The sequence below is a fragment of the Octodon degus genome, unplaced genomic scaffold (genome assembly GCF_000260255.1).
Source record: "Octodon degus isolate 3935 unplaced genomic scaffold, OctDeg1.0 scaffold00037, whole genome shotgun sequence".
Classification (NCBI taxonomy): Eukaryota; Metazoa; Chordata; class Mammalia; order Rodentia; family Octodontidae; genus Octodon; species Octodon degus.
In genome coordinates, this window is record NW_004524613.1 from 2,693,866 (window position 1) to 2,705,320 (window position 11,455).

An 11,455-nucleotide genomic window follows, 5' to 3' on the forward strand; every position below is an offset into this window, starting at 1 on the left:
GCATGTGGTGCTGGGGGGATTGAACCGTGGTCCCTGTGCTTTGCTAAGCTTGTTCTAAGTAGGTGCTTTAGACCACTGAGCCATCTCACCAGCCCCACCATGCATTTCTTGATTATAATTTTATCTGTTTTGTTTTGAGACAGGATCTTCTGTGCAGTTCAGAATAGCCTTGAACTCACAGTGTTCCTCCTGCCTCAGCCTCCCAAGTGTTAGGATTACAGGCATATGCCACCCTGCCCAGTACTTGGTTGCAGTTTTACACTAAATCTTTAATGCAATATGATAAAATTAATGAAAAGTAAAAGAATCCAGAATTGTAGAGATCACATAGATGCTACAGTCATGTCTACCACAGTTACTTTGCCTATAGGAGAGTGTTATCAAGTGTTCTACAGATATTTGGGTACCAGGGAGGATTCTTGGAACAGTGGTCTTGGTATCTGCTGAATTGAAGAATAACAACCTCTCCTTCCACCAGGCTGTGAAACTCACCAGTTCTCGAACCCAATTACCTTACGAATACTACTCATTGCCTTTCTGCCAGCCCAGCAAAATAACCTACAAGGCAGAAAATCTGGGTAAGTTCCACTCTCACATTATTTCAGCTTGTCCCATAGGGGAACCCAGTGTGATTTTCCTAATAATGATACCCTTGGGCCAGGGATATAGCTCAGTGGCACAGCACCTGCCTGGCAAGTGCAAGGTCCTGAGTTTGACTCTCGGTAAATAATAATAACAATAATAATAATAATAAATGATAACCCATGTTATTTATACTAGACATTGTTGTATATAGCTTACATGCTTAGCAGCTTATTTCTTCCTTAGAATGGCCATGGTAGGGTAGTTGCTAGAAGTCTCCCCCCTGCCCCATTTTGCAGACTGAGTATTTTACCTTTGGTTGTATTCTTAGTCAATGACTAAGCTGGGCCTTGAGTCCATGTGGTCATTCTTCAGAGTTGCAGCACTTGGCTTTTGTTCAGATTGGCTTTCTCCTGATTTCTTTTTTCTTTCTTTTTTTTTAATAGACATTAATTTTATTTATATTTATTTTATGCTTAATTTATTCCCGTGCCATAAGTTTTTGTTTTCTCAGTTTCTTCTGGGATATCGTTTTCTTCTGTACAACTTCCTCCTCTGGTTTGGGAACAGTTTGTTCCTTTTCAGTAAGGATCATCTCAATATGGCAGGGGAGCTCAGGGATGGGTTAATCCAGCCATGAACTCTATAAGTACGGTGGCCCATCTTGGGTGCTTTGCTCACCAGATATGTTCAATAACCAGAGAATCTACATCTAAACCCTTAAGCTCAGCATTACTCTCTGCATTTTTAAGCATGTACAGTAAAAATTCAGCACTCTTTTTGGGCCACCAACCCTCTGTCCAGCCCCACTGTTTGGCCTGGGCACACCTACCACCTCTACCACTGTAACGCCAGAATGGTACACATTGCTTCTTTAATGTGACATCCTTGAAATACGTGTTGGCCTTTTGGATATGCATACCCTTGATGGCCTGGGCAGTTTCATGTGCGTTCTTAAAATGAATGTGAAGATTTGAGCTTCTTGATTTGCATGATTTTGTGGGGTTTTCTTTTTTTTTGTGGGGTTTTCTAGGTCGAGAGAGTAGTGAACCATTGTTACAGGTCACCTATGGCCGTTCTCAGGAAGAGCTTGATTTCTTGATAATCCCTTGTCTGGTAGCTTCTGCCACCTGCTCTACGTTTAATTGGAAGTGCTAGTAACCAACTCTGCCCTAAAAGAAGTAGAAATGTCACCATACTTGCTAAGCTGCACAAGAGTTGTCTCAAATCTTCACGTTCATTTTAAGAACACACGTGAAACTGCCCAGGCCATCAAGGGTATGCATATCCAAAAGGCCACCACGTATTTCAAGGATGTCACATTACAGAAGCAATGTGTATCATTCTGGCGTTACAGTGGTGGAGGTGGTAGGTGTGCCCAGGCCAAACAGTGGGGCTGGACAGAGGGTTGGTGGCCCAAAAAGAGTGCTGAATTTTTACTGCACATGCTTAAAAATGCAGAGAGTAATGCTGAGCTTAAGGGTTTAGATGTAGATTCTCTGGTTATTGAACATATCTGGTGATATGTTGTCTCAAATAGTGTATGAAGCACCCATGTAGCATCTGGCGCAGGGGTTCCATAAATAGTGACCATTTTATTCTAGCTTAAATAATTCTCCATTTCACAGAATTTCAAGCTGTAAGGAAAAGAGGCATCCATTCAGGACACAATTATTACTGCTTCCTGTCTGCATGTCTTATGTTAAGTCCTGGAGAAAAAAGTGTGGACAGATGGTCTCCCTGATCTCAAGGACCTCAGAAGACTTTATACCTCTCTTATACCTAAGAAGAGAACTAGTTCTTGGCCAGGCTTCTGAAATGGCCACCTTCTCTGTTTGGTGCTCCCATGTCTCAAATGTGTCTTGAATCCCTGTCTGCCAAGTGTCCCTACTGCCAGCTATTGGAGATCTCATACCAATGGGGCAGGCCTTGGGGCCAGTTTAAATGAGAACAAGCATCATGCCTTCCCTCGATGTCCCCCGTGCGTGAGCCAGGCCCTATTCCAAGCATTGGTGTGATTTGCCTTATTTAATTCTCTCAACACTTTGTGAAGTAGATTCTTTTGCTATCTCCTTATTGTAGAGAAGGAACATGTGACACAAGGCAGTGATGTCACTTGCCCCAAGTCACTTACCTAGAAAGTGACAAGATCTTGGAGGTTCTGGCTTCTGAGTATACACCCTTGAGCATCACACCCTGTACACTGTCCTCCTTGACTTCATGCAGTAGTTCTGCAAGCAGAGCACCACTGCCCTCATTTCAGAGCGAAGGAAACAGTGATTAGTAGAAGGAGTAGAGCTTTTTAACTTATTTTTTAAGGTAAGACAGGTTTTTTTTATAAAAAGCCTTTCTGGTGTCCTGACTGCCTTCTCCAGAAAGGTTCACTGGGGCTGCTTGTGAGTTGTGCTTGTGACTTTCACAATGATGATAATTCATACCATGGTGTAGGTGTTGGAGCACCTCTGGCAGGAATGCTAGTGTATGAGAGCAGGCACTCTTAGAGGGTCCTGTCATGTTTTGTGGCTTGATAAAAGATATTTCTAACTAGGCATGATAGTGTGCACCCATAATCCCAACTACTCTGGAGCCTGAGGCAGGAGGGTATCTTGAGCCCAGAGTTTCAAGACCAGCCTGGCATCACAGCAAAACCCTGGTTTCAAATTAATTAAATGTATAGACATAATGCATATATTCATATAGACTTTGAAATATTTCTGTGTTAGAAATGAGACATTGCAGCCCAGTATGTCCTTGTTCTTGGGTAAAATTTAATTTCTCTTGTCTAAATTTCAAGAAATAATACCACCTCATTTGCTCCACAGCTGATTCCTCTCTGTAGTTCCTCCTCTCATTAAGCCAGTTCTTGTTGACCTGCAAAGAATCTGGTGGTAGGACATATGAGGAAAGAGCCCAGGGCCCTGACACTACCACAGTCCTGTTGGATGATCACTTGCTCTTTGGCCCTTAGCTTATCATCTGTAAAATGCCATTTTGTTAGTGAACCATGCAGGTGTCCTATTGATATTTCTGCTCCCCACTGACCAGTCCATCCATGGATTTTGCAGACTCATCTGCACTGCCAGGCTCTTCGAAGTGGTGAAGTGGGGAAAGGCCTTCATCCAGACCTTTTTTGGCTCCCTCCCTTTCTTGGGTAACCTCATCCATACTTGAGACATTGTTTGCCATGCTGCCCTCCATACCTCAGTGACAATGGTGCAGCTTTTGGCTTTTTGTGAGTTGTGCTTGTGACTTTCACATTGATGATAATTCATATTGTGGTGTATGTGTTGGAGCACCTCTGGCAGGAATGCTAGCGTATGAGAGCAGGCTTTTGGCCACCTCATAGCAACAGCTCTCAGCTCAGCCCTCTCCTCTTATCTGCAACTTAAATCTTGACATCTGACTATCTATTTGACATATCAAACAGAAAATGCCTTCCATCTAAATATGCTGTTTTTCCTGATTTCCCACCTAGAAGCTCAAAGAAGTCTGCATCTTCTCGGCATGCACCACTCCTCTGTCATCCCAGTGTCAAGTCAACAGCAGGTCCTTCAGGTTTCATCTCCATCTTGCATGAATCTGTGTTCTGCCTTAGCCTCCGTACATGTTCCCTTCATGCCCCCAACTTTATTCACTTGTATGACTGGTGCCATCTTCCAGCTCTTCGCATCCTCTTGTTTTCTGCACAAAGCATTCAGGGTGATCTTTCCAAAATGAGCATCAGACATCTCCCCATCTCTCATTCATGCTTGTTGCTCTCTAGGTACAGCTCAAACTGTGACCTGAAGGGCCCATCGGGTCCAGCTCTGGCCCATCTCTCACTTGTCTTTCTACTTATCCTGGTCTCTGGCTCATCAAGCTCTGCTTTGTAACCACACCAACCACTCTCTGGTTTGACACAATATATACCTTCTTATTTTGTCTCAGCTGTTCTCCCCACATCACTTTGTGCAGTTAAGTTCTGTCTTCCATCAAAGTATCCCAAGTGCTACTCTACTACTTCCTTAGGAAAACTTTTCTAGACCCACTTCCCTCTGTTTATAGTCTGTGGTTTTCTGTTGTTTTCTTTTCTTTTCTTTTCTTTTTCTTCTGTTGTTGTTGGTACTGGGGATTGCATCCATACTAGGCAAGCACTCTACCACTGAGCTATATCACTATCCCTTTTTGGTTTTTTGAGACAGGATCTCGCTAAATTGCCTAGAGCAGCCTTGAACTTTCAGTTCTCCCTTAACCTCCCAAATGTCCAAGATTATGGGCATATGTCACCATGCCAAGCCCACAGTATATTCTTACTTTGCTGATTATTTAATCAAAATCTGTCTTCCTCCTAGGCCAAAAGTTCTCTGATTATGTCTATTTAATACTGTATCTTCAAGACCTGGCCTATAGCTAGAACCCAGTATGTGTCTGTGAGTGAGTGAGTGAGTAAGTGAACAAATAAATGATGTCTGAATGACAAGGCATTCAGAGCCATGTCAAGTAGCTCCTTACTATAAGCAAATGGGGGCCACGGGCATAAGGAGGCATTAGTCTTGTCTGTTGGCTTCAGTCAGTCTCCATCAGTGCATCCTGGTCACATGTCTCCACAGCAGAATAAAAGCACACTTGGGCTTAGCTGATGCTCCCTAGCTGCTCACCACCTGTTAGGGTGACACCTGGCAGCAACAGGAAAGCCTGCAAAGGATGTGCCACTTCATGTAAAAAGATATTTTGGCAGGCCTGGCATGCCAGCCCCACCCCTTTTCCGCACTGAGAGGGCAGTTGAGACTGGCATGGTGGCGTGCACCTGGAATCCCAGCTCTTGGGAGGCTGTAAACAGGCAGATCACTATGAGTCCAATCTAGTAGTGAGACCCTGAACACCCTGTAGACCCTTCCCTGAAATATTAAAACAAAAAAAAAACAAAAAAAAAAAGATATTTTGGCCAAAAAACTCAAGTGGCTCATTTTACCCCATTTCTTCCCTGCCTGAATTAGCATCTGAAGACACAAAGATAAATAAGAAACAGTGTCTCCCCTAAGGAGCTCGTGACCAACCAGCGATGCTGGCACATGTCTGTCTGTGATCCTAGCACTGTAGAGACTGAGACAGAAGGAGGATTGCCAGCTGAAGCCCAGCCTAGGCAACTTAGGACTTCACAAAACCCTGTCTCAAAAACTGAAAAGAAGGGCTGGAGCGGTAGCTTCGTGTGAAAGCCTGGGGTTCAGTCCATAGTACCACCAAAAAACGAAAGAACTCCCAGGTGGAGGAGACAAAATTGTATCACTGGTGCTAGGCATAGTGGTCCATGCCAGTAATCCCCACACTTGGGAGGCTGAGGCAGGAGGATCACTATGCCAGCCTGAACTGCATAGCAAGACCCTGTCTCAGAAAAAAGTTGTATTGCTGACACATGAAAAGGTAGAGAGGTGATAAAAATAGTGTTCGCTGCCTGGCTGCTCTGTGCCTGGACTTGGATTAATGCTTTTATTTCTTACTATATCTCTATGAGGCAGGTGTTATAACCACCCTAATTTACAAGTGAGGAAATTGAGGCTTTGCAACATTGACTTGCCAGGACTGCTGAGCTCCTAAGTGCGAGAAGCAAGGTGCGATACCAGGTCGCATGGAATCAGACCTGTCACTCTTCACTATTCAGAAGGAAATCAGAAAGCCAAGAAAGCGGAGGAAAGCTGAGCTTAAAGCCAGGAGCACAGGACAGGGAATGACACTCCAGGCAAAGGAAGCCACCTCAGGCCCAGAGGTTTGGAAGGATGTGGTACATTTGAGCTCCAAGGAGCTGGTGGTGCTAGAGCACAAAAGAGGGCAGAAGGGAAATAGGGAATGCTCGATGAACAGCTGGGCACAAATAGATAGGACAGAAAATGCACTGCTGGGCTGAGGAACTGCTAAAGTCCATGAAAGTTCATTTTGTCCTGCTATCTCATGTCTTGGGACTGCTTACCTCAGCAACCTCAGGGCTAAAGCTCTGAGCTTGATCTGTCTTTCTTATGGCAGGAGAGGTGCTGAGAGGGGACCGGATTGTCAACACCCCTTTCCAGGTTCTCATGAATAGTGAGAAGAAGTGTGAAGTTCTATGCAGCCAGTCCAGCAAGCCAGTGACCCTGACAGTGGAACAGAGTAGGCTTGTGGCCGAGCGCATCACAGAAGACTACTATGTCCACCTGTAAGTTGTCCTCTGAGGTCTGCTGGCCTCACATCCCCTGAGGGGAGGGTACTGGTCAGAGAGGCTGTTCAAAGGGACTCAACAGGGCCTTGGGTTTCCAGCATTGCTGACAATCTGCCTGTGGCCACTCGGCTAGAGCTGTACTCCAACCGTGACAGTGACGACAAGAAGAAGGAAAAAGATGTGCAGTTTGAACATGGCTACCGGCTTGGCTTCACAGATGTCAACAAGGTAGAGTGTCTCTGGTCTGGTGTGCACAAGGAGCTGAGGAATTACACCTCACGGATCACAAGCACTTGGGACCACAGAGGAGGGGGAGGGTTAGGCTCTGGGCTTTTAACACAGAACAGATGGGGGTCTCCTGAGGAGATGGTCCCTTGGGTATGCATGCTTTGGACAGTCTCTGGAAGATGCTTCAAGAAGCTAAAGGGGGCTGAGGAGATAACTCAGTAGTATAAGCACCTGCCTGGCAAGCACAAGGCCCTGAGTTCAATCCCCGGTACTGAAAAAAAAAAAAAAAAAAAAAAAAAAAGAAGCTAAAGGCACAGTCATGTTAGATTCCATTTTCATGTGATTCAAACAAGTGAAATCTTGAACTTCATCACTGTGCAGGAGAGAGGACCACATAGTGATGAAGAGCCTGCAGTCTCCCTAGTTTGACTCCTGCCCCCTCCACTTACTAGCTGCCTGTATTTCCATATCTATAATGGATGTGATAATGCCTTATGCAGCTTGCTTTCTGGATGGTTTTGCAGAGTAAATCAGACAAGTCTTTCTGAGCATTTCACAGCACAGCCCTAGGAATAAGCTGTTATCATGATGATTGTAGCCATGTTCTCTTCATATCTAGTTTTCTAAGCTAAACATGTATTACTTGGAGAATAAGGGAGAAAAACCTTTCTTTTGAGGCACAGTTCCTGTCCTCAATAGACTTCTGTCCTAACTGGGAGGGAATCAGCAGAGTGGGGCCCTAGGTCTTAAATTTCATTTGTCCACTCCTGACTGTCAGTGCCAGGGGAGTTGAGAGGGAGCACATTGTGCATTCAGTGTCATGGAGGAGGTGGCAGGCCTTGGAAAGTATCTAGGCTTGAGCTGAGTGAAGGTAGGGGTGGCATCCTCTTTGGAGTGCATACCATGATCAGAGATGCAGGATAGGGACTGTTCATGGGGCAGAAAGAGCTGGGGATGCCAGGGAACTAATGTGTATTAGAAGGTAATGAAGGCCAGCTGTCTCATTTACTTTTTTCTCATTGCTGGGACGAATACCCAACACTCAAAATTAGGGAAGGAAAGGTTTATTTAGCTCAAAGTCAGTGGAGGTTTCAGTCCATACTCAGCTGACTCCAAGGCAGAGTGGCACATGGCACAGAGAGTAGCCATTCATGGCACAAAGAGCAAGACAGCTAGAGCAAAAGGGCAGAGGCAGCAGCAACACTGGCTACAGAGAGCAAGTCTGTCTCCCTTATGTTGTACTCATGGTATCTGCCTCAGGCCAGGTGTAGCACTCACACCTATAATCCCAGCAGCATTTACACCTGTAATGCCAGCACTATATCATGAATTAATCACAAAGTCTAGAAGTCTGCCCCATGACTGCATGAGGCTTTGGGGGGACAACTAGATACAAACCATAACACCAGCTGTTTCAGAATCACATGATAGAAGAAGCTAAGGAACTTGAGTTTATATCTAGTAAGCCCCAGGGAGGCCTGGAGAGTTACCAAGTGGAAGGGTGGTATGAAAGCACTTGCTTTAGAAGGTTAGTACAGCCAGGCTTGTAGAACAAGGGGAAGGACCCAGTGTCTGCGGTGTTTTCCCCAAGTGACTTTACAGTTCTTTCTTGGCTGCTAGCTGTTTTGTCCTTTCTGTTGCTTCATTTCAGATTTACTTGCACAATCACCTCTCATTTATCCTTTACTACCACCGGGAAGACATGGAAGAGGACCAGGAACATACATACCGTGTGGTCCGCTTCGAGGTGATTCCCCAGAGCATCAAGCTGGAGGGTGAGTGGGGAGGTCTGACTAAAGGGACAGGGCTGAATGGGCCTGGGCTTCATACCCAGGGTCTTCTCACACTTCTCCCCTAAACTGGCTGCTAGGCCTAGGTGTGGTATATGAGTCCACCAGGAAGGGTGTCATTATATTCTCAATAGAGAAGGTGGCTAACGAGGGACACCTGACATCTGCTGTGTCATGGGCTGGGCAGTTTACTAGCTTAACATCTCCCAGCAACCCCAGGAGCTATGTAGTGATTATAAATGAGGAGCCAGAAGTTCAGAGAGGTTAGTGACTTGGCCAGGACCAAATATATTACAAGTCAGAGCTTTACTGAGCCTCTTCACAAGAAGCAGCCAGCTCACCCTGGGTCAAAGAACAAAGGAGACAACAAGAAGGGTGGGGACAGACTAGCTTCATAGGCAGCAGGTGTCTTCTTTCAGTCCCACTGTGCGAGTGACTGGCACAGACTAAAATTGCCCAGTGTCAACAATTGAGTGGGAGTTTGAGAGCCCAGCTAGTGCTCACAGACCTCATAGGCCTGTCCTGCTTCACCTCTCCTCTCTGCCCTCACCTGTCACAGGGTGTTCTTCAGCTAAGCTGTAGGCCTGGCCTTTGTACACAGTGGTGATTTTCTGGCTTTTTCAGAAATCTGTGGAACATAGCTTTCAAACAGAATCATACACATGAGCCTCATAAATCATAGATGTCCTATTTAAAAGTACCATGCTGCCTCCTTCCATGAGTGTCATGAGCACAGTTCATGTTTATGCATGTGACTATTGTGAGATTTCTGTTCCTGCAGTGATTGAGATTAGAATCTCTGTCTACTTTTTTTTTTTTTTTTTTTGGGGGGGGGGGGGGGGGGGTCTATAGGGTGTTCAGGGTCTCACTACAAGATCGAACTCGTAGTGATCCGCCTATTTACAGCCTCCTAAAAGCTGGGATTACAGGCGTGTGTCACCATGCCAGGTCACAGTTGCCATCTCAGCACACCCTGGGAACGAGGTCAGCATGGCAGGCCTGGGGATCAAACCCCTAGACCCTGCACCTGCTTGCAAGCACTTTAATCTACTGAGCTATTTGGCTGACCCCATCCATCTACTTTTCTCACCATTTTATCTCCAGCACCCAGCACAGTACCTACCTTGTAGTTTGGTGTTTGTGGTATGTTTACTGGCAAAAAGAAGGGGCTGGATGGTAGAGGGAACAAATGAGTAAATGGGAAAGCAGCTGCATGATTGATTACTAACATGTCAGAAACCATCTGTGTGAATGAGCAAATGTGACAGAATGACCTTGGTTGTGGTAGATTTTGAATGGGCCTGGATGAATGAGTTCACGTTGAGATTACAAGAAATTGATCATGAAGGAGATCTGAACTGTGAGTTCCCTCCCTCGCTTCCATACACAGTCTGTCTGCAGTACTAAAGGCCCTTTGAAAGGTCAGGACTTTCGGGAATATAATTTCCAAAGCCATTCTTGCCTATTTTGCTCCCAGTTCTACTCAGAGACCAGGGACCAGCAGCAGGCATCTTCAAAAGCGCTTGCAGAACAGCCTTGGGTAGTGGCACTGACCACCATGGGAACACTGAGTCTCTGTTTCTCATAGACCTTAAAGCAGATGAGAAGAGTTCATGTACCCTGCCTGAGGGTACCAACTCCTCACCCCAAGAAATTGACCCTACCAAGGAGAATCAGCTGTACTTCACCTACTCTGTGCACTGGGAGGTGAGAAGGGGTGTGAGCTCACAGATGGGGTGGGAGGGATCTGATCTGGGCCAAGATTTGCGAACAGGAGGCCTGATTCTCAAGGACTTCTGCCCCACCAGGAAAGTGACATCAAATGGGCCTCCCGCTGGGACACTTACCTGACCATGAGTGATGTGCAGATCCACTGGTTTTCTATCATTAACTCCGTCGTGGTGGTGTTCTTTCTGTCAGGTAAGAGTTCTGTGTGTTGAAGAGTAGAGAGGACAGAGAGGTGGTGTTGAGGAACCAAGACATCCAGTCACTAATAGGGATTTCTAGGGTGTTCCCAGGGCCAGGCATCAGGACCCTATTGCAGGCATCAGGTGACAGACATGGACAAGTTTTGGGCTCTGCCTTGGAAACTTCACTAGAGAAAGATGGATACAAACTGTTGATACACATGATCATTGATTCATTCAACAACACTTTATTATTGCTTCTTTTGTATGGTGGTGGTGGTATTAGGGAGTCTAGGCCAGGGTCACTGAGCTACACCCCAGCCCTGTTGTAGCTCCTTCTGTGCCAGATGCTAGGCATATGGTATTGAGCAAACCAACCCAGTATTTGTTCTCTTAGGTAGCTATGTGGCCAGGTCCTATTGGAGGAGGACACAGAACACAGTGCATTCTTGGCTCACAGATCTTTTTCCCACCCCTGTCTGTTTCAGGCATCCTGAGCATGATTATCATTCGGACCCTTCGAAAGGACATTGCCAACTATAACAAGGAGGATGACATTGTACGAGGTCTTGGCTAGGGTGGGATGGATTGGTAGAAGGAGGGTAGTCTAGCTGACGTGTGTGTGTGTGTGTGTGCGCGCATGCGCGCGCACATGTGCATTTATAGCTTCCAAAATACTAAAAATAATGAAGAGAGGGCTGGTGAGATGGCTCAGTGGTCTAAAGCACCTACTTAGAACAAGCTTAGCAAAGCACAGGGACCGCGGTTCAGTCCCCCAG

The 11,455-nt window shown here is 45.8% G+C and overlaps 1 protein-coding gene across 2 annotated transcripts in view; it reads left to right on the forward strand.

Annotated features, from left to right (window-relative positions):
* Tm9sf4 (transmembrane 9 superfamily member 4) overlaps nucleotides 1-11,455 on the forward strand; it is a 53,476-nt gene that overhangs the window by 26,854 nt on the left and 15,167 nt on the right. For both annotated transcript variants that reach the window (XM_004630796.3, XM_023714810.1), the window contains exons 3-9: nucleotides 479-578; nucleotides 6,580-6,748; nucleotides 6,850-6,979; nucleotides 8,631-8,754; nucleotides 10,358-10,476; nucleotides 10,578-10,689; nucleotides 11,165-11,235. In XM_004630796.3, the coding sequence (XP_004630853.1) occupies nucleotides 479-578; nucleotides 6,580-6,748; nucleotides 6,850-6,979; nucleotides 8,631-8,754; nucleotides 10,358-10,476; nucleotides 10,578-10,689; nucleotides 11,165-11,235 (825 nt within the window). The remainder of the gene's footprint in view (nucleotides 1-478; nucleotides 579-6,579; nucleotides 6,749-6,849; nucleotides 6,980-8,630; nucleotides 8,755-10,357; nucleotides 10,477-10,577; nucleotides 10,690-11,164; nucleotides 11,236-11,455) is intronic.